The following is a 21,675-nucleotide window of genomic DNA, read 5'->3' as shown; positions in this document are numbered from 1 at the left end:
TTACTCTTCTAAACTCCAATGGATACAAGCCTAGACTATTCAACCTTTCCTCGTAAGACAACCTGCCCATTCCAGGTATTAGTCTAGTAAACCTTCTCTGAACTGCTTCCAACGCGTTTACATCCTTCCTTAAATAAGGAGACCAGTACTGTACACAGTACTCCAGATGTGGTCTCATCAATGCCCTGCATAGCCGAAGCATAACCTCCCTACTTTTGTATTCAATTCCCCTCGCAATAAACAATAACATTCTATTAGCTTTCCTAATTACTTGCTGTACCTGCATACTAACCTTTTGCCAGGAAGAAAACTATTAAAATCGAGGGAGGAAAACACACAGAAAAACTGACCCCAAGATACATTTGAAGTCCGTCCTCAATCTGGGAACTTGATTGTCATCACTGCCTCTAAAAGAGAAAGCTGTTCTGAAAATAAAACTCAGCACATTCAACCACTGCTGTGGGTTTGGAGAAGTTAAAATGTGTCTATTCTTCCCCAAACATGGCAAAACCTTCAGTTGTCACCAAGATTACTTTAGGAGGGTTGAATTCTTTTATCAGGTCAGGGTTTTTGTCTTAGTTGCTCTTATCTCCCTTTTCCTGATTGTGCTGACCTTTGCTGGGACGTGGTTCTTGGATGCTGGCAGTCCTTTATGTATCATGACCAAGTGGCCATTTGTGTGGGATTCTACGCCGTGGGTGTTGGTAAGCTATTCACCGAGCACAGCAAATATTAGTCCCGACATGCACACCTGCATGCTGTACAGCAAAGGTCACTCAACAACAATTTGGCATAGGAATCTAGGCTGGTTCCCCTCCCCCCACCCCCCCCTTACCCCTCCAATGTCCCCATAGCCCAAAGTCTGCCTGGGCCAACTCTAACGCATGCAACAGTAGTGCTGACTGATTCTAGCTAATCATCGTGGACAAGGAATCAAAGCTAGCTGAACTGACTTAACACTTTAAATGAGCTATCGTTGCTCAGATGGTCCCTCAATCCAACTGTTCAACTGAACGCTGTGGTCTTTCTGTTGACAGACAACATGAACCAACTCTTTTTTCCTCCCCATACAGACTGTGCTGATGGACAGATCACGTCTACAGGAGCTGCAGCAGAGACTCGATCAGCTGACTCTGGTGGCTTCCGTCCTATTGGTAACCAATAATGCAGTGGGAGCACCCATTTGTGGTTTGCCTGGGCTTATAGATAAACTAAAGCAGGTCACTTGTGCCCTGTTAGATGGGCTGAATTACAAGTAAGTTAATCTGACCACTTAAGTCTCCAGGAAGCGACAACGGAGACAGAATATTTTGAAGCATATCTATCAGCGCTTGCTATAATTACGACTCTACTCTTTCAGTATACACAGGTGAAAATGTTGCACAGTGCAAATCAACTTCCAGCTGTCAGAGTGTAAATAGACACCTGTGTAGTCCAGTATTTTGTGGAAGGCTGACAGCATAATGCGGAGCTCCTCTAGTTTCTAGTCTTGCCCAATGAGTTATGATCACACAGTAGGTTTGGAAGTAGAAGGCTGTTTCGCCCCATTTGATTGCATCATTCCAGAACACCAACACTACAGTCTTCCCCTGTCAGCTTTGAAATGTCCAGTCCTGCCTCCAATACATCACCAAGCAATGCATTCCAGCTGTCAGTCACCCTCTAAAGAAACCCTTCCAGGCTTGGTCTGTTCATTCTTGTTTTCTCCAGCCACAGGGCTCCGTTAATTCTGTATTCAGCTATGGGCCTTGATATTCTGCCTGTCAGCCATGACTCAGTTGGCAGCACTCTCACCTCTGATTCACAAGGCTCTGGGTTCAAGTCCCATTCCAGGGTTTGAGTACAAAAAATCTACACTGACACTCCAGTGCAGTACTGAGGGAGTGCTGCACTGTTGGAGGTGCCGTCTTTCAGATGAGATGTTAAACTGAGGTCCCATTTCCCTGCTTGGGTAGATAAAAAAAAGACTTGCATTTATATAGCGCTTTTCATGCCGTCTCAAAACGCTTTACAGTGAATATAAAAGATCCCAAGGCACTATTTCGAACAAGAGCAGGGGAGTTATCCCTGGTGCACTGGCCATTATTTATCCCTCAATTAAAATCATTAAAAAAACAGATTATCTGGTCATTATCATATTGCTGTTTGTGGGATCTTACTGTGTGCAAATTGGCTGCTGCATTTGCTACATTATAACAGTGACTACACTTCAAGAGTATTTCCTTGGCTGTAAAGTGCTTTGGGACATCCTGTGGTCATTAGAGGTGCTAAATAGATGCAAACCTTTCTTTTTTTTTCTCACCTCTGTTCAGGCTTAGAATGTTAATGATCCCACTGCACTATCTCTGCTAAGCAAATTAGTCTGGCCAAAATGGGCCTAATTTTATTTAATAATGTGCAGACTGTTGATCCACTGGAAAGGCCTCATTTTAAGCATTTAAACCAAGACCACCTTCCCAGTTCTATCTGTTTTTCAGTGCCATCATAGGCATTTTGGAGGGTAAGACTGAAAGGTACAACTGGAGGTAGGCTGTAACAGGCTCAAAACTATTTTATTGAACCATTGAAAAGCCAATTATTTAGCTAACATTGATAGAGTCATTGAGTTATACAGCACAGAAACAGGCCCTTCGGCCTATTTTGTCCATGCTGGCCGTCAAAACACCTATCTATTCTAATCCCATTTTCCAGCACTTGGCCTGTCTGTAGCCTTGTATGCTATGGTGTTTCAAGTGCTCATCTAGATACTTCTTAAATGTTGTGATGGTTCCTGCCTCTACCACCCCTTCAGGCAGTGTGTTCCAGATTCCAACCACCCTCTGGGTGAAATAAATTTTCCTCAAATCCCCTCTAAACATGGATATGGGATTTGCATAAGTATAGCAACTATACATGATTGTTCAGGGTGTTTTTGGGTGCTGGAAGGAAACTAGGTGGTACAAAAGCTGAAATCCTAGTCAAAAACATTGGCAGAGCAAAAAGGATATCTTAAAAAAAAAGGTAGGAAGGGCAGGATACAGAAGTCTCATCCAAATCAAGAAATATTACAGAACTGAACTTTATCAGTGCTTGCTGACCCACAGCCTCTGTGGCACATCTTGTTCCCCTGGTGCTTACCTATGGCCTGTGATGAGATGTTAACTGGAATTGTCCCTTTGCACAGCTGTTGAACAGAGATGTGAATCTCTTTATCTTCTTCCGAAACACCTGGGGGTTGGTCCTGGTCGTGACTCAGATCTCGATTGAGCTTGAACCGATAAGCTGATCATCCAGCTGAGTGTAAAACAAGTCGACCGTGTTTAAAACATAAAATGCTGGAAACACTCAGCAGGTCATACAGCTTCTGGTGGAGAGAGAAACAGAGTTAACGTTTTAGATTGATGACCTTTGGTCAGAGTTGTCTTTGTTGGTAACCGAAGAAACCATAATGGCTACTGCTGGGAAAATGGATACCTGGACATAGAGCAACTTTTGCGTCACACGATGATGCAAATTAATTCCTCTTCTGTTATATGTGCAAGTGTTTCAAAATAGGATTTATCATCACTGTTTGGAAGGTATTGTTTTAGGAGATAAGGGGGTAGTTTTTTCCCCCTCCCAGAATTTTTCATTTCTTCCTACTTCTTAAACCTGTTGCCAAAACGCTGCAGTATCCCTCGAGCCAGCTACTTGGAGCAACTCATCGGCAGATTTTTAATCATCCCTAGAACCCTTCCATGGACATTCATGAGGGAAAGATGCATTCATTCTGAGATTCTTTGCATTGTACCTCACAATCACAGAATTGTTACAGCACAGGAGGAGGCCATTCGCCCATTGTGTCCGTACTGGCTCTCAAAGAGCAACGCCCTCAGTTCCAATCCCCTGCCTTCTCTCCGTAGCCCTGCACATTCTTCCTTTTCATATAACAGTCTAATTCCCTTTTGAATGCTTTAATTGAACCTGCCTCCACCACGTTCTCAGGCAGTGCATTCCAGACCTTAACCACTCGCTGCATGAAAAGGTTTTTCCTCATGTCACTTTTGCTTCTCTTACCAAATACTTTAACTCTGTGCCCTCTTGTTCTCGATCCTTTCACGACTGGGAACTGTTTCTGTCTATCTGCTCTGTCCAGACCCCTCATGATTTGGAATACCTCTTATCAAATCACCTCTCAGCCTTCTCTTCTCCAAGGAAAACAGTCCTAACTTCTCCAATCTATCTTCATAACTGAAATTCCTTATCCTGGGAACCATTCTCGTGAATCTCTTCTGTACTCTCTTCAATGCCATGTCTTTCCTCAAGTGCGGCACCCAGAATTGGACGCAATACTCCAGCTGAGGCTGAACTAGTGTCTTATACAAGTTCAACATAACTTCCTTGCTTTTGTACTCTATGCCCTTATTAATAAAGCTCAGGATACTGTTTGCTTTATGAACCACTCTCTCAACCTGTCTTGCCACCTTCAATGACTTACGCACATATACACCCAGGTCCCTCTGCTCCTGCACCCCCTTTAAAATTGTATCCTTTATTCTAAATTGTCTCTCCATGTTCTTCCTACCAAAATGAATCACTTCACATTTCATCTGCCACCTGTCTGCCCATTCCACCAACTTGTCTATCTTCTTTTGAAGTTGTACACTATCCTCCTCACAGTTCACAATGTTTCCAAGTTTTGTATCATCTGCAAACTTTGAAATTGTGCCCTGTACACCAAGGTCTTGATCATTAATATATATCAGAAAAAGCAAGGGTCTCAACACTGATCCCTGGGGAACTCCACTACAAACCTTCCTCCAGCCTGAAAAACATCCATTAGCCACTACTCTTTGTTTCCTGTCACTCAGCCAATTCCGTATCCATGTTGCTACCGCACCTCTTATTCCATGAGCTACAAGTTTGCTCACAAGTCTGTTGTGTGGCACTGTATCAAATGCCTTTTGAAAGTCCATGTACACCACATCAACAGCATTGCCCCCATCAACTCTCTCTGTTACCTCCTCAAAACCTCCAGCAGGTTAGCTAATCATGATTTTCCCTTCAGAAATCCATGCTGGCTTTCCTTAATTAACTTGTATTTGTCCATGTGACTATTGGTTTTCTCCCGAATTATTTTTTCTAGAAGCTTTCCCACCACCGAAGTTAAACTGACTGGCCTGTAGTTGCTGGGCTTATCTTTACACCCTTTTTTGATCAAGGGTGTGACATTTGAATTCTCTAGTCCTCTGGCACCACCCCCAAATCTAAGGAAGACTGAAAAATTATGGTCAGTACCTCTGCGATTTCCACCCTCACTTCCCTCAGCATCCTTGGATGCATCTCATCTGGTCCTGGTGCTTTATCCACTTTAAGAACAGACAGCCTATCGAATACTTCCTCTTTATCAATTTTAAACCCCTCTAGTGTCCGACTTACCTCCTCTTTCAACATTGCCTGGGTTGCATCTTCTTCCTTGGTAAAGACAGAGGCAAATTATTCATTTAATACCTCAGCTATGCCCTTTGCCTCCATGTGTAAATCCCCTTTCTGGTCCCTAATTAGCCCCACTCCTCCTTTTACCACCCTTTTACTACTTATGTGCCGTTAGGAAACTTTGGGATTTCCTTTAATGCTAGCTGCCAATCTCTTTTTATGCTCTCTCTTTGCTTCTCTTATTTGCTTTTTCACTGTATGTTGGGAGTATCAGACCTTCCAGTAACATGCTGCCTCAAAATGAATTCTCACACATATCATTTCAGAAAATGTTAATTTAAATCTGTTTAAGTCTGTTTTTTTGGTCTGTTTTCTCCCTTTTGTCTATTTTAAGTCCCTCCTACCAAGAGGTATAGCCTTGTTTCCTGATCAGTTGAGTTAATCAGTTGATCAGTATTCACCAAAAAGGACTTGGTGGATGATGAGTCTCGAGAAGGGAGTGTAGATAGTCTGGGTCATGTCGTTATCAAAAAGGAGGAGGTGTTGGGCGTCTTGCAAAGCATTAAGGTAGATAAGTCCCCAGGGCCTGATGGGATCTACCCCAGAATACTGAGGGAGGCAAGGGAAGAAATTGCTGGGGCCTTGACAGAAATCTTTGTATCCTCATTGGCTACAGGTGAGGTCCCAGAGGACTGGAGAATAGCCAATGTAGTTCCTTTGTTTAAGAAGGGTAGCAAAGATAATCCAGGAAATTATAGGCCGGTGAGCCTTACGTCAGTGGTAGGGAAATTATTAGAGAGGATTCTTTGAGACAGGATTTACTCCCATTTGGAAACAAATGAACTTATTAGCGAGAGGCAGCAGTTTTGTGAAGGGGAGGTCGTGTCTCAGTAACTTGATTGAGTTTTTTGAGGAAGTGACGAAGATGATTGATGAAGGAAGGGCAGTGGATGTTGTCGATATGGACTTCAGTAAAGCCTTTGACAAGGTCCCTCATGGCAGACTGGTACAAAAGGTGAAGTCACACGGGATCAGAGGTGAGCTGGCAAGATGGATACAGAACTGGCTCGGTCATAGAAGACAGAGGGTAGCAGTGGAAGGGTGCTTTTCTGAATGGAGGACTGTGACTAGTGGTGTTCCGCAGGGATCAGTGCTGGGACCTTTGCTGTTTGTAGTATATATAAATGATTTGGAGGAAAATGTAGCTGGTCTGCTTGGTAAATTTGCGGACGACACAAAGGTTGGTGGAGTTGCGGATAGTGATTAGGATTGTCAGAGGATACAGCAGGATATAGATCGGTTGGAGACTTGGGCGGAGAAATGGCAGATGGAGTTTAATCCGGACAAATGTGAGGTAATGCATTTTGGAAGATCTAATACAGGTGGGAAGTATACAGTAAATGGCAGAACACTTAGGAGTATTGACAGGCAGTGAGATCTGGGCATACAGGTCCACAGGTCACTGAAAATGGCAACACATGTGGATAAGGTAGTCAAGAAGGCATACGGCATGCTTGCTTTCATCGGTCAGGGCATAGAGTCTAAAAATTGGCAAGTCGTGCTGCAGCTGTACAGAACCTTAGTTAGGCCACACTTAGAATATTGCGTGTAATTCTGGTCGCCACACTACCAGAAGGACGTGGAGGCTTTGGAGAGGGTACAGAAGAGGTTTACCATGATGTTGCCTGGTCTGTTGGGCATTAGCTATGAGGAGAAATTGGATAAACTCGGATTGTTTTCACTGGAACGACGGAGGTGAGGGGCGACATGATAGAGATTTACAAAGTTATGAGTGGTATGGACAGAGTGGATAGTCAGAAGCTTTTTCCCAGGGTGGAAAAGTCAGCTACTAGGAGATATAGGTTTAAGGTGCGAGGGGAAAAGTTTAGAGGGGATGTGCAAAGCAAGTTCTTTACACAGAGGGTGGTGAGTGCCTGGAACATGCTACCAGGGATGATGGTGGAAGCAGCGACGTTTAAGATGCATCTTGACAAATACATGAATAGGATGGGAATAGAGGGAAACGGTCCCCAGAAGTGCAGAAGGTTTTAGTTTAGACAGGCATCAAGATCGGCTCAGGCCTTGGAGGGCCGAATGGCCTGTTCTTTGTTCTTAAGGAACGATCTGGACTCTCCTTTGTTTGGATGGCCAATAGGAGGACAGATGTTTGGAAGGTGCTTGGGGTGGGGGGTGTGGGGGGGGTGCAGATTCTTGCTATTTTTCTCCATGTCACAAGCTGGGTTGAAACTTTGATCTTTAGGGCCAAGATCAGCTGAGGCTTTGATTTTGAACCCCGAAAAGGTGATATCTTTAACCAAAGGAGCCCTTTCCATCAGAAATAACAGAAAAGATTACATTAAAGGATTCTTGTTTTGCTCCTCCTGTCAATCTCCACGATATTCAGGTTGGAAGAAGCTCTACTTGCAGTCAGTGACCAGATACACAGAGAGGTCAGCAGGTCACTTCCTGAACACGGGTACACTCCTCTGACAAGTGAGCAAGAAACCATTTTAAAAGGACAAATCAGAAGCATTACACAGAGAGACAATGTCATTCGTCAACTGATAGGTGAGTCCATTGTACAAATTGTAAAGTCAGCCAGGTATTCCTGGAATGTGATCAGTGGAGCTGAGCTCACCTGAGGCAACTTTCTGAATGATATTATGTGTTGTTCTTTACTCAGCACGGATGTGAAGAAAACAAAATGTTTGATTAATTCTATTTATAATCAGCATTATTAATGTTCACAATAGCTCAGTTGGTTAATTCAATGCCCATCGTGGAACTGAGGCACACAGAGCAGCAAGGTCCTGGAATTGATTTAAATTCTGTGCTGAGTGAGCTGATCTCAGGCAGAGCAGCATTAGAATTGGCCATAAAGCCCGTAGGAAAGAAAAGTGTTCCCACCCTTTGGTTGTGATGCCTCTGCTCCTCCCATAGTTGAACAGCCTGCCACGACTGTCTTTGCTCTGACATAAAGGGTGGCCACATTGATGAAATGCCAAAAGATACTGGCACCCACAGAGCTGGACCCCAATATGGGTCATTACCTAGAACAGAAAATTGAGGAGCAGGAACAACAGCTCAAATTAATGTGCTACAACCAGAATGAAGGGTTTGAGAAATATTTTCAACATTAATCAGGAATGTACATTTGATAGGGAATCTCCACCATTAAGTTTCTTCTCTTTATCTTCAACCAAACACAACTCAAACAGCTGGATAATCCAATCAAATATGACCCAAACAGCTGGATAATCCAATCAAATATGACCCAAACAGCTGCATAACTCAACTAAAAACAATCCAAACATCTGGACAGTTTCAACTAAACATTTGCATCTCCCCGATCTGAATTTCTGAATTCAAGATCCACCAAATTTCTGCTTGAAGGTAAATATATTTTGCAATCACTGCATTTATGCAGAAACTTGTTCCATATATTAACTGAGAACAATTCATACTTTTTAGCATCTTCTGCGCTGTCTGTTAGACCATGCCTTGCTAGGCCCCACCATACTGGCCACTGTGCATTGTTACTTAGCTGGTTTCATTATCTTGTATCTCTTTCTGTAGGTGAGCGGATCCACTCGTACCTGAAGAGTTTTCTCAGTTCCCCAAGTCCACAGAATTGCCTTCATGCTCTCCCAGGGGGCCTTGCTCCAATTCAGGCAGAGTTAAAGGAGATTGGCTGCACTTTCAACCGTATACTGCACCACAACAGGATGGTGTTCGGACCCTATTACTCAGGGATTTTGGCAAAGCTGCTCTACACGGATAGTGATGCCGGGATGGACTCTCGCTGAGTCTGAAAGCAGGAACTGTGGTAGATTGATGGGTAAGGACCAGCAATGTTAGAGGTGAACAAACATAGTCTGAGGAAGCATCTTAACTCTATCCTTCATGCCAGGGTGCAATTTCAGAAATATATCAAATGTTCAGAATAGTAAAAAATTGTCAGTGGCTTTGCTCAAGAAGCATAAATCCCATTAAATCCAATATTCTAGTACATTAACAGCCATTGGTAACCATTAACAATCATTGAAAAGAAAACTTGTTTTTCTGCTTTTACCCCCTTTCTTATGTCGGATCTCCCCGTGCCATCTGTCTTTCATGGACAAGGGGCTAAGAGCGTTGTCTGTTCCCAGTATGACTCGAATGTCCTTCAGAGTTGTGAGAACATAAGATCCTTGCCCTCCACTTGCCAGACATATCACACTCACCAGGCAGAGGCTTCCAGCGATACTGCCAAAACTATCAGCTATAAATTGATGATGGCTATGGACCTTATTCTGCTGTATTAATGGGCTATTTTCTTACTGGTGAGGTGCACACTGGAGGTTGGCACAAAATTCTATTTTCTTTTAACTGGCGCCATATAAATCATTTCCAAATGCTTCATGCTGCAGACTTACCACTTGATACTGTCCTTGTTGGGTTTAATATTGATTCTTGACACCGAGTAGTGGAAGACTGTGAAAATGGATCAGTTACATCAGTAATATTACTTAAGCAGATGTCATACAGATGAGTGTCAGTTAGCTCCCCACCCTCTGGCTGCATGTTTGAGACTGATTGTAATGGGGCAAGCACTGGATTCTGAGACCAGGGTTTGCAACTGAAATCAGATTGTGTGAGAACATGTGTTACTCGTGGGCTAATTGAGCTCATCTGCTTTTGGGAACTTTTGCCATGGTTTCACCTAGATACATCCAAAGCCCAAAACACTGTCATTCCCACCTATAGAACTCTTGACCCCAGAGGGTTGTGGATGCTGTAGTTGAGTATATTCAAGACAGAGATTAATAGATTTTTGAGAATTGAGGTAATCGAGGGATATGGGGATCGTGCAGGAAGGTGAAATTGAAGTAGATCAGCCATGATCTTATTGAACGGCAGAGCATGCTCAAAGGGCCGAATGGCCTACTCCTGCTCCTATTGCCTATGCTCTTATAGACCTTGGCAAAGGCATTCACTGTACATTAGAGTGGTTCTACCTACACACAGAATGAATCAAGCTACTGCATTAACAGATTTTATTGTTATTGACCTTCATAAATAAAGCACATCTAGTAAATATTCGTTTTACTGGGATAAGAAAGGAGGAGAGGATTGTGTCTTTCACTGCATAAAGTATTCTATCCCCATTCACCCTTTAAAATGCTTCCAAATATCAGACTCTACACACAACATGTTTTGACCCAGTGATTCCTGATTATTGTACTGAGAATATTTAGCTGTGGAATAGAGGTCCTGGCCTGGTCTCCCCTTCACCTCTCCCTTTTTCCCCATTCCCCACACTCTGCTGCTAGCAAACAGCCTGTGAACATTATCCTGCATCTGATCTAAGTTAATGCTGGGTTAAGTACACTGAGCAGGAGCCCAGCATAGTCCTGACTGGTTGTCCCTCTGCTTCCATTTAATAACGGAAAGGATGAATGTGCAAGGATGCTCGTTCGCTTGCACAGTTTTTACCCTCAGACAGCCCTGCTATTAGAAAGTCACGCAAAGGATAGAACCTGGATCCCTTCACCATGTTATATAGGGTAATAAGCCTTTTGAAGCCTTGTCTAAAATTATACTCCTTCAATAGAAAGATCCATTGAAACGGACCCTTTTGAGGTTTTGTGCAAGTATGTTCATCGGATGCCATCTAGTGGCAAACAGTACTTGTCCAACATTGCATAACCTTGGTCCCTTCAAATTACAGAGATATCAGGGTACAAATGTGAAATCTTAAGCACAAAATCTAGGCTGACACTCCATGCAGTACCAAGAGTGTGCTGCACTGTCAGAGGTGCTGTCATTCAGATGAAACATTAATCTGAGGCCCTGTCTGCCATTTCAGTCAGACATAAAAGATCCCATGGCATTATTTTGTAAAAGAGCAGGAGAGTTGTCCCCAGTTTCCTAGTCAATATTTATATTCCTCAACCAACACTAAAACAGCTGATCTGGTTGTTATCACATCACTGTTTGTGGGAGATTGCTGTGCACAAATTGGCTGCTGTGTTTCCTACATTACAACAGTGGCTACATTTTAAAAAAAATATTAATTGGCTGTAAAGCAATTTGTGACATCCTGATGGCATGCAAGATGCTATATAAATGAAACTCTTTTTGTAAACTTACATTTATATAAAAGTTTGGAAATATCTCAGGGCAGTAACTTTTTGGGGGTGCAGTGATTGTTGTTGTGCAGCAAAAGACAGAAGCCATTCTGCATGAGCAATATTACCAAAGAGCAATGAGACGAATGTGGAAACATCTTACAGGTTGTAATATATCCCTCAGGGTGAGCAGTTTAGGAGAGTGAAACCCGAGTGGTTTACACAACTCATCTGCAAGCCAAGAGTGTTCTACAGTGAGAACTCACTCCCATCCAGACAACACTAGTGGGGTGGGGGGGGGGGGGGGGGGGGCGAAGAAGGATGAAGAATAAATAAGTAGTGCAGAAATTAAGTGGGGAGAGTTGCGTAACTGCATCGTTCATTGAGATGTATTTAAATATTACTGTTGGAATGTAATGTTAAACAAGGACTAAGAGTCTTAAGTTAAAGCGCTTCTCTGCCCCAATTTTGATGACTCCTCGGCCCAGCTACATTGTCATTCAAACTGATTGAAGCTTTTTGTAAACTGAGGTCACACCAGTAGGTGGCATCAACTCCAACAATATGAACATTTTAAATTGAATCTTTCACATCAACCTGAAGGAAATAGCAGCCAGCTGTAATTCAAGAAACTACTTTTAAGTCCAAAATAAAAGTTACGGATTTAGACACATTTTGTGTTGTGCCAAGCTTGAAAAGAACATAAAAATTTATTATTTAAGTGTTGAAATTTATAAGTACGCTCACTGACAAATAGCACATCAGTTCTACAATCAGGATAGAGAATTTCATGTAATGTGAGGCTGAAAAAGGAGGCACATTTTATTAAACAGGCAATGCAATGTTATTCCAGTTGTTATAGCATTGTAAGCTGACAGCAAACTGATAGTACCACAGAACTATGCAGATAATTTCTCTCCCAAATTATGATGATCCCTTTAAAGCTTCAACACAAAGCTCTTTCTGAAATTCTGTTCTTTCCTTCTTCTATACGTTTTTAAAGCAGAACCTTCTCTCCAGTTCTGCAGCCACCGCCATTCTGTGGCAAACCACTAGGAGGCAGGTAAGAACATCATCTAGTTGCTGACTTGATGGGTTAAGAGGGAACACCAATGAGAAAGCTTCAGTTAGTCACCTCCCTCATTGGCATAATTGGGAATCCATGTAAGAAAATCAGAGGCCCAATTCAGCATCCTGCCATGACACCCTGGGGTGCCAATGTATGCCACCTTTCAGTTCAACTGTAAAAAGATATCTGGTATATTGGCTAGTTAATTACAAGTAACTAATACATCACTAAACACTGATGTTTAAATTTCAGACTATGTCATGGAAAATACAGATGACCAAAACCCCTTTTCATCTCCTCCATGGTGCTTAGCACCTGTTATGGTTACATACACTTAAAAAAAAATGACATAATATTGATTGTAGGAACATGTGAACAGGAATAGATCATTCAGCCCTCCAAGCCTGCTCTGCCATTCCATTGAGATCATGGCTGATCTATATCCATATGTCTGCCTTGGCTACATATCCCTTAATACTTTTGGCTCGCAAAAACTTATCGATCTCAGATTTAAAATTATTAATTGAGCTAGTATCTACTGCTTTTTGCAGGAGAGTGTTCCACACTTCTACCACCCTTTGCGTGTCTCCTAACCTCTACCCTGAATGGCCTGACACTGATTTTTAGGGTTATATCTCCTTGCCATAAACTCCCCACTAGTGGAAAAAGTTTCTCTCTATCTACCCTATCAATTTCTTAGAACGCTAAAAGCCTAAATCAAATTACCCCTTAGCCTTTATATTCCAGAGAATACAAGCCTAGTTTAGATAATCTCTCCTTGTAATTTAACTCATGGAGCCCTGGATACATTCTGGTGAATCTGTACTGCACTTGTTCCAAGGCCAACATTGCCTTTCTAAGGTGTAGTGCCCAGAACTGTACACAGTATTCCAAATGTGATCTAACCAGAGCTTTGTACAGCTGTAGCAAAACTTCCTCCCCTTTATATTTTAGCCCTCTAGATATAAAGACTAACATCCCATTAGCCTTTTTAAAAAATTTTTTTCAACCTTACCACTACATTTTAATGATCTGTGTACATGGACCCCTATATCTCCTTTGACCGCCACTGCTCCTGACTTATCACTATTTAAAAAATACTCAGATCTATTTTGATCCAAAGTGAATGACCTCAGGCTTACCTGCATTGCAATCCATCTGCCACTATTTTATCCATTCATTTAATCCATCAATGTCTCTTTATAACTTTATGTTTCCATTTGCATTAACTATGTCACCAATATTTGTGTCATCACCAAATTTGTATAAATGACTGTAGAGTGTTATTAAAGCCATAAATAAATATAGCAAATAGATGTGGCGCCATCACAGATCCTTGTGGGATTTTCTTCCAATGTGAGCACATACCTATTATCCCTACTCTCTGTCTTCTACTGCCCAATCTCCTGACGAGATCAATAATTTGCCTTCCAATCCATCAGCTTTAATTTTCGCTAAGTCTTTTATGTGGAACCTTATCTGTATAATAGCATACAAAATTATTCTGTGTAATTTAGTGGAGACATTAACCTTAAAATTTACCCTTTAAAAGGTTAATGTTGGTGTGAAATAGCTCAGAAAGTAACCTTATATGAACATTTAAAATGTTCTGCACACTGTTGCATAGCATAATTTTAAGCCTATCGATTTTGAAAAATTGTTTGTGCTTCTGGTTTCAGTCTATTGCTCATACCAGGAAAAACCAAACAATTCATCTTTAACTGGTTGGAACTAGGACCTTCTCTTATCACAACACGTCCATTTGTGCCTGGACACTGATAAATCATCAAGAGGAGCTGTTAGAAAGCAATGTTACTTCAGAACATACTGCCTTCTGCCAAGCGTGACTCTGGCTGAGCTCACACCCTGTTTCTCCACAAGGAAGATCTGACTCACTGTTGCTGCCTCCCATTGGAGCAGATATTGAAAAGACAGTCTGTAAATATTTTAATTGCACTATTATATTTTGGGTAAGAGAGAATTTCTAAGCTAATGAGCTTCAAGGATTGCTGTATAATCAGGCTCAAAAGACAAATCCATTCGTTGATTTTGTTTTAAACTATTAATGTTGGTTATGCTTGTTGCCTCCTGTTTCATTTGTTGTCCATTGTATCTCCGTAGGTTGTAAATGGTTAATGATCCAGTTCCAAAGGCTGTCTAATTTTTATTGCAGAGTTTAAAAACTGTGAATGCTGGAAATCTGAAGTAAAAATGTAAATTTCTGGAATTAGACAGGAGATCCTGAAAAGGGAAAGAACGGGTTCAGGCTGAACGCGGGAATCCTGATCAGGTTTAACATGGGGCCCTGATCAGGTTCAGATTTAACATGGTCCCTGATCAGGTTCAGGTTTAAGATGGGAATCCTGATCAGGTTCAGGTTTAAGATGGTCCCTGATCAGGTTCAGGTTTAACATGGGGCCCTGATCAGGTTCAGGTTTAAGATGGGAATCCTGATCAGGTTCAGGTTTAAGATGGTCCCTGATCAGGTTCAGGTTTAACATGGGGCCCTGATTAGGTTCAGGTTTAATGTGGAGCCCTGATTAGGTTCAGGTTTAACATGGTCCCTGATCAGGTTCAGGTTTAGCATGGTCCCTGATCAAGTTCAGGTTTAACATGGGGCCCTGATCAAGTTCAGGTTTAACATGGGGCCCTGATCAAGTTCAGGTTTAACATGGGGCCCTGATCAGGTTCAGGTTTAACATGGGGCCCTGATCAAGTTCAGGTTTAACATGGGGCCCTGATCAGGTTCAGGTTTAACATGGGGCCCTGATTAGGTTCAGGTTTAATGTGGGGCCCTGATCAGGTTCAGGTTTAACATGGGAATCCTGATCAGGTTCAGGTTTAACATGGGAATCCTGATCAGGTTCAGGTTTAACATGGTTCCTGATCAGGTTCAGGTTTAACATGGGAATCCTGATCAGGTTCAGGTTTAATGTGGGGCCCTGATCAGGTTCAGGTTTAACATGGGAATCCTGATCAAGTTCAGGTTTAACATGGGGCCCTGATTAAGTTCAGGTTTAACATGAGGCCCTGATCAAATTCAGGTTTAATATGGGGCCCTGATCAGGTTCAGGGTTTAACATGGGGCCCTGATCAAGTTCAGGTTTAACATGGGGCCCTGATCAGGTTCAGGTTTAACATGGGGCCCTGATTAGGTTCAGGTTTAATGTGGGGCCCTGATCAGGTTCAGGTTTAACATGGGAATCCTGATCAGGTTCAGGTTTAACATGGTTCCTGATCAGGTTCAGGTTTAACATGGGAATCCTGATCAGGTTCAGGTTTAACATGGTTCCTGATCAGGTTCAGGTTTAACATGGGAATCCTGATCAGGTTCAGGTTTAATGTGGGGCCCTGATCAGGTTCAGGTTTAACATGGGAATCCTGATCAAGTTCAGGTTTAACATGGGGCCCTGATTAAGTTCAGGTTTAACATGAGGCCCTGATCAAATTCAGGTTTAATATGGGGCCCTGATCAGGTTCAGGGTTTAACATGGGGCCCTGATCAGGTTCAGGGTTTAATGTGGGGCCCTGATCAGGTTCAGGTTTAACATGGTCCCTGATCAGGTTCAGGTTTAACATGGGAATCCTGATCAGGTTCAGGTTTAACATGGGGCCCTGATCAGGTTCAGGTTTAACATGGGAATCCTGATCTGGTTTAACATGGGGCCCTGATCAGGTTCAGGTTTAGTGTGGTCCCTGGTCAGGTTCAGGTATAACATGGGTCCCTGATCAGGTTCAGATTTCGGGTGGGATTCCTCATCAAAGTGTTGATAAATTGACGAAGCTCAATCTGAAATGCAAATCTGTTTTTTTCCTTTTCAGGTGCTTAAGATATTTTGTATTTTCAGAATGTTCTGTTTTTATTGTCGTTTTACTATAAGCATTATTGGCTGATTTTAAACTCTTACCCTGGCAAAATTCATGTTTATAATGGTTGTGGGATTATACAGATTACGGATTATATTAGTTAGAGACTATATTACCTATGGATTTTATTAGATTGTATATTTTATGGATTGTATTAGTAAGAGGATTGTAATCTTAGCTTTGTTTTGATTTTGGTGCTGCTTTTCCCAGGTTATCCTGTGCCACTCAGTGTCCCACTGCCAAAGACTGGCAGCCCCTCAATTGCTGGTCTTTGCCAGTTTTAATCTGGATACCAAGAGGGACACTGGAGCAGGACAATGCAAACTAACTTCTGATGCTCCTTCTCTTGCCATGGAAAAGTACCTGACCTCTGTTCAGTTCCTGCTTCTGACGCCAGGACCCAGGTGGGCGCAAAGCAAACAGCTGGCACTTCACGGCATGCTGCATCTCAGCTCCTTTGCTTCCAGAGGCACATTATTAAAATGAGCACCCCAAACATACCGCCTGGGCTCAAACCCATCATACACCAAAGGTCAAGGGAAAAAAGACAAAGTACTTCCCCACTGGAAAGGAGCTGGGTGAGTCAACCCAGACATCTCACCAGCCAGCAGACGGAGTGTGAGCCGCCAAGATTGGAGTCTGGGCACAAGTCATCTGCCTCCATTCACAGTCAGGGAATTGTACGTGTTAAGGGACCTCCCTAGGGATGGGAAAGAACTATACATGTATAGATTTGCATTATTTCGTATTGAGTGAGCCTGGGAGATTGTAAGCATTCTTTGTGTAACAGATAGCATTTCCAACTGTGTTACTCAGGTGCTATGTAGGATTTGCTTTTTGAAAAAAGAACTTCAGTTTGGTTGCCAAACCAAGTTAAGCTTGTTTTTATTGAACTGAAGAGATGAGCAGGTCTATACATTTACTGATTGGAAGAGGTGTGCAGCAAGGTGGTATGTACCAAGCTAATAATAACTACATTGGAATTGCTCAACTGACTATAGCACATGCAATGTTAAGATTAGTTGGGTATAAAAATAGGAGTGGCCATTCAGCCCCTCGAGCTTGTTCCGTCATTCAATTCAGTTATAACTGATCTGTCTTACCCGCCTTGGTTCCGTAACCCTCAACACCCTTACTTAACAAAAATCTATCAATCCTAGTTTTCAAATTTTCAATTGACCCAACCTCAACAGTTTTTGGGGGAAAGAATTCCAGATTTCCACCACTCTTTGCATGAAGAAGTGCTTTCTCATATCACCCCTAACAACCTAGCTCTCTCTAAATTTAAGGTGATGCTCCTTTGATCTGGATTCCCTTACCAGAGAAAATAGTTGCTCTCTATCTACCCCATCAATTCCTTTAATCAACTTAAACACCTCAATTAAATCACCCTTAGTCTTCTACACTCAAGTGAATATTAGCCTAGTCTGTGCAACCTTCATTCATAGTTTAACCTTGGTTTCATTTTGGTGTATCTGCGCTGATCTCCATCTAAGACCAATGTATTCTTCTTGAGATGGAGTGTCCAGAACTGAACTACATAAGATCTAACCAGATTGTTATATAACCGTAACATAACTTCTACCCCTTTGTATTTTAGCCCCCTTGAGATAAAGGCCAACATTCTGATATCCTTTTACATTATTTTTTGGAACTGTCCTCTAGCTTTTGGTGATTTCTGTACATGGAACAAAATATCTATCTGTTCCTCCATAGTTCCTAGCTTCTCACCATTTAGAAAGTACTCTGATCTATCTTTCTTACCCCTAAAGTGGACAACCTCAAAATTTCCCCACATTGAACTTTCATCTGCCAGAGTTTCGTCCACTCACTTAATACATCAATGTCCCTTTGCAATTTTCTGCTCCTATCTATGTTAATTACAGTGAATAACAGACCTGCTATATTAATGGGCACCTCCCTTATATTTTCTAGCTTGCAAGTAAACCTTGTTAGTAGTGAACACAGGCAGACTGAAGATCCTTGTTCATAGCTTTTATTAGTAGGGGGGTCGAGTTTCGGAGCCACGAGGTCATGCTGCAGCTGTACAAAACTCTGGTGAGACCGCACCTGGAGTACTGCGTGCAGTTCTGGTCACCGCATTATAGGAAGGATGTGGAAGCTATGGAAAGGGTGCAGAGGAGATTTACTAGGATGTTGCCTGGTATGGAGGGAAGGTCTTACGAGGAAAGGCTGAGGGACTTGAGGTTGTTTTCGTTGGAGAGAAGGAGGAGGAGAGGTGACTTAATAGAGACATATAAGATAATCAGAGGGTTAGATAGGGTGGATAGTGAGCGTTTTTTTCCTCGGATGGTGATGGCAAACACGAGGGGACATAGCTTCAAGTTGAGGGGTGATAGATATCGGACAGATGTGAGAGGTAGTTTCTTTACTCAGAGAGTAGTAGGGGCGTGGAACGCCCTGCCTGCAGCAGTAGTAGATTCGCCAACTTTAAGGGCATTTAAGTGGACATTGGATAGACATATGGATGAAAATGGAATAGTGTAGGTCAGATGGTTTCACAGGTCGGCGCAACATCGAGGGCCGAAGGGCCTGTACTGCGCTGTAATGTTCTAAATTCTAAATTCTAAATACAGCAGTGCATTTACAACTGTCAGCTACTGGATCTGCCTCTAAAGATAAGCAGAAATGTGTATCTTCCCCACCCCTCTTCCAATATTTGGATAAATCAGGCCATTTCTTCAACTAAATTGGTAATCAAATTTAAAAAAAAGTTTCTAAAGCCCAAATCACAAGAGCCCAGTTTCTGGTTTTATCCAATCTTGGAAAATAGATGGTTTCACAAGGATTTTCCTATATATTGGCTAAATCACCTCAACAGCAACAATCGCCAGGCTTTAATTGCTTGAAGCAGAGTTGACTGAAGCTACTGGGAATTTTGGCCACATTAACCATTGACACTGGCAGGCATCCCCTCACACTGAAGGTTTCAGCTCATGCTCAAGGCCTCTATTGGCTCTTTAGTACTTCATAAATCTTAGAGTTTGAATCCGGTTAATATTCAATGTAGAGGGTGTCACAACTGAACCTTCTCCTTGCTCAACATTCACAGCCATACTATTCCAGCAGAAATCCTTGGATAATAATCAGATGCAGGAATCCAAGCTATATTTTTTGCTTCTCCCTACTCCAGGAACATTGCAACCAATTGTGGAACCTCACTGCCACCTGACTGAAATCAGCCGACCCTGCAAAGATTGGGGATGGAACCAGGGCCATTCCCGATCTGTATGGCTGAGTACCACATCAGGCTATGTGTTTACCCATTGACTTGTTAAAAATGAGATCCTCATAGGAAACATTTTTCAAATAAATCTCGCTAAACTATTTTTTTCTTTAGCCGTTGTATCTTTTTTGGAACTTTAAGAGCTCCTCGTATTGATGAGTGCTGAGGACAGAATTCTTCTAATTTCACACGCCCAGCCTCTTGTACTCCCAGGTCAAGAATTGTACAACCTCTATCTACTGTCCCAATGATGTGTCTTAGGCCCAACATTGAAAAGCAAGATCTACTGACAGAATTTCCTTTTTCTATAGCAGCTAGCCTGTGGCCTCTAATTGAGATTGCTAATCAGAACTACATTCTGGCCAGTTTTAGGCTGCAGACCCATGCTCATTAGGGACTGGATTGAGATCATTTTGCATAGACCTCTTACAGCCACTGGAATAGACAAACAGTCCAAACCTTAACTGCAGTTGGTTTAACCCTATGGCATCGTATTATCTAACCCATGGCTTATCCAAATAACTTCAACCCCTTTGGAAATAGTTTGAATGAACAATAGGTTGTAATTTACAGCATTTGTGTCAATTTTTTGTCACATGGAAGAGTCTTAACGGATACAAATATATACAGCTTGCACTAAACCTCAGCCAAGAGGCAGATAGGCCTAAGTGATTCCTCAGCCTTTGTCAATATGCAATCAACAACTAATTATTTAGCACCTTTGTCATAGGGTGCATGACAGAAGCAAAAACATAGCAAGAAGCAACAGGAGTTAGGGATGGTGACCAAAGGGATGGTTGAAGAGGTCCGTTTAAGGAAGTATCTTGAAGGTGAGTCTGAAGTAGCAAATCAGAGGAATTTAGAGAATGTGGAGTGCCTCAGTGAAACTGAGGAGCTGTGCAGCTTTGTTCACTTGCACTGAAGAGCTACAGAAATGGACAGGCTGAGAGGCTGCCTTGCACAGCACTGATTTGGCCAGAATGCGCCATCACTGCTTGGCAGGTGAGTCCAACTGCCTGGAAGGCACTTCATGTGAACAGCACATCAACCACCCCCAGATGCACTTCCCTGCTGTCAGCTTATACAGTTTCACCATCCTCCTCTGCTGAGGGTCTAGGGCAGGGGGCTTTCCATTGCAGCATGCTCCAGCTGCAGCTGGAGCAACACCAACAGCAGCACTAGTTGCCTTCTCTGCAGGGACATGGCCCTCCATGGGCCAGAGGGAATAGGCACCAAGACGCAGGTGGAAGGAAGCCAGACGCCCAGAGGGTGTAAAGGCAATGGACCAGCTATCCTGACATGTGAAAGCATGTGAGCCTCAGGAGGTTCAGTCTGTTATGGTAGGTCGCTGCTCTCATCTGTACCCTCATGGTGCCAGACCACCTTCACAGTGGAGCAGTCGGCCATGCATTGCCAGTGCCCAACAAGGTGCCCATCACTGGAAGCCCACCACCAACCCCGCCTCCACAACCTTTGTGTCCTTGACTCTAGCCAAGTTGTATGATCTCGTCTCCTGCAAGGAGAGGAAGCAGGGAGGTGGGATTATTAGGAATGGCTTGTGTTCAGAGGAGTGAAGGACAACATTTATGTATGTTGCATGGAAGGCATGGGTGTGAGAGCACAATAGGCTGAGGGTAGATGTGAGTGTAGGCAGCTCAGATGGGGATGTGAAGTGCCTGCGGAGGGAGGAATGAGTGGAGCTGTAAGGTGTGTTGACCTGAAGCTTGCTGTGCAGGAAAATACCGGGCAAATCAGGGTGTGGGGCTGATAGTGTTATTCCACTCACCTGTCATGCTCTCCTAAGGTCCGGATCCTCCTGCTACATGAACTCCAGGTTAGAGGGACCAAGCTGCTGCTGCTCCCTTCCTCGGTCACTTCCATCCATGCCTACTTGGTTGAAGCTGCCCTCTTCCTCCTGCCCTTAAGGGAGCTCACCTTACTGCAGCCCCTCAGCTCCCTTAACTAGACCTCCAGGTAAGAGTGGGAGA

The 21,675-nt window shown here is 42.8% G+C and overlaps 1 protein-coding gene across 6 annotated transcripts in view; it reads left to right on the top strand.

Moving 5' to 3' along the window:
• LOC137383820 (T-complex protein 11-like protein 1) overlaps positions 1-19,790 on the top strand; it is a 67,997-nt gene extending 48,207 nt beyond the window's left edge. For 3 of the 6 annotated variants that reach the window (XM_068057086.1, XM_068057085.1, XM_068057090.1), the window contains 5 exons: positions 1,074-1,255; positions 7,799-7,962; positions 8,971-9,232; positions 14,253-15,793; positions 15,880-19,790. In XM_068057086.1, the coding sequence (XP_067913187.1) occupies positions 1,074-1,255; positions 7,799-7,962; positions 8,971-9,200 (576 nt within the window). In that variant the 3' untranslated portion in view covers positions 9,201-9,232; positions 14,253-15,793; positions 15,880-19,790. Of the gene's footprint in view, positions 1-1,073; positions 1,256-7,798; positions 7,963-8,970; positions 9,233-12,507; positions 12,568-14,252; positions 15,794-15,879 lie in introns of all 6 variants that reach the window. The other 3 variants (XM_068057088.1, XM_068057089.1, XM_068057087.1) reach the window with 3 other exon arrangements.
• The last annotated feature ends 1,885 nt before the right edge of the window (positions 19,791-21,675 follow it).

Source organism: Heterodontus francisci, chromosome 25 (assembly GCF_036365525.1).
Source record: "Heterodontus francisci isolate sHetFra1 chromosome 25, sHetFra1.hap1, whole genome shotgun sequence".
Classification (NCBI taxonomy): Eukaryota; Metazoa; Chordata; class Chondrichthyes; order Heterodontiformes; family Heterodontidae; genus Heterodontus; species Heterodontus francisci.
Note: the sequence above shows the minus strand (reverse complement) of the source record. Positions and strands in the feature narration are given on the sequence as shown.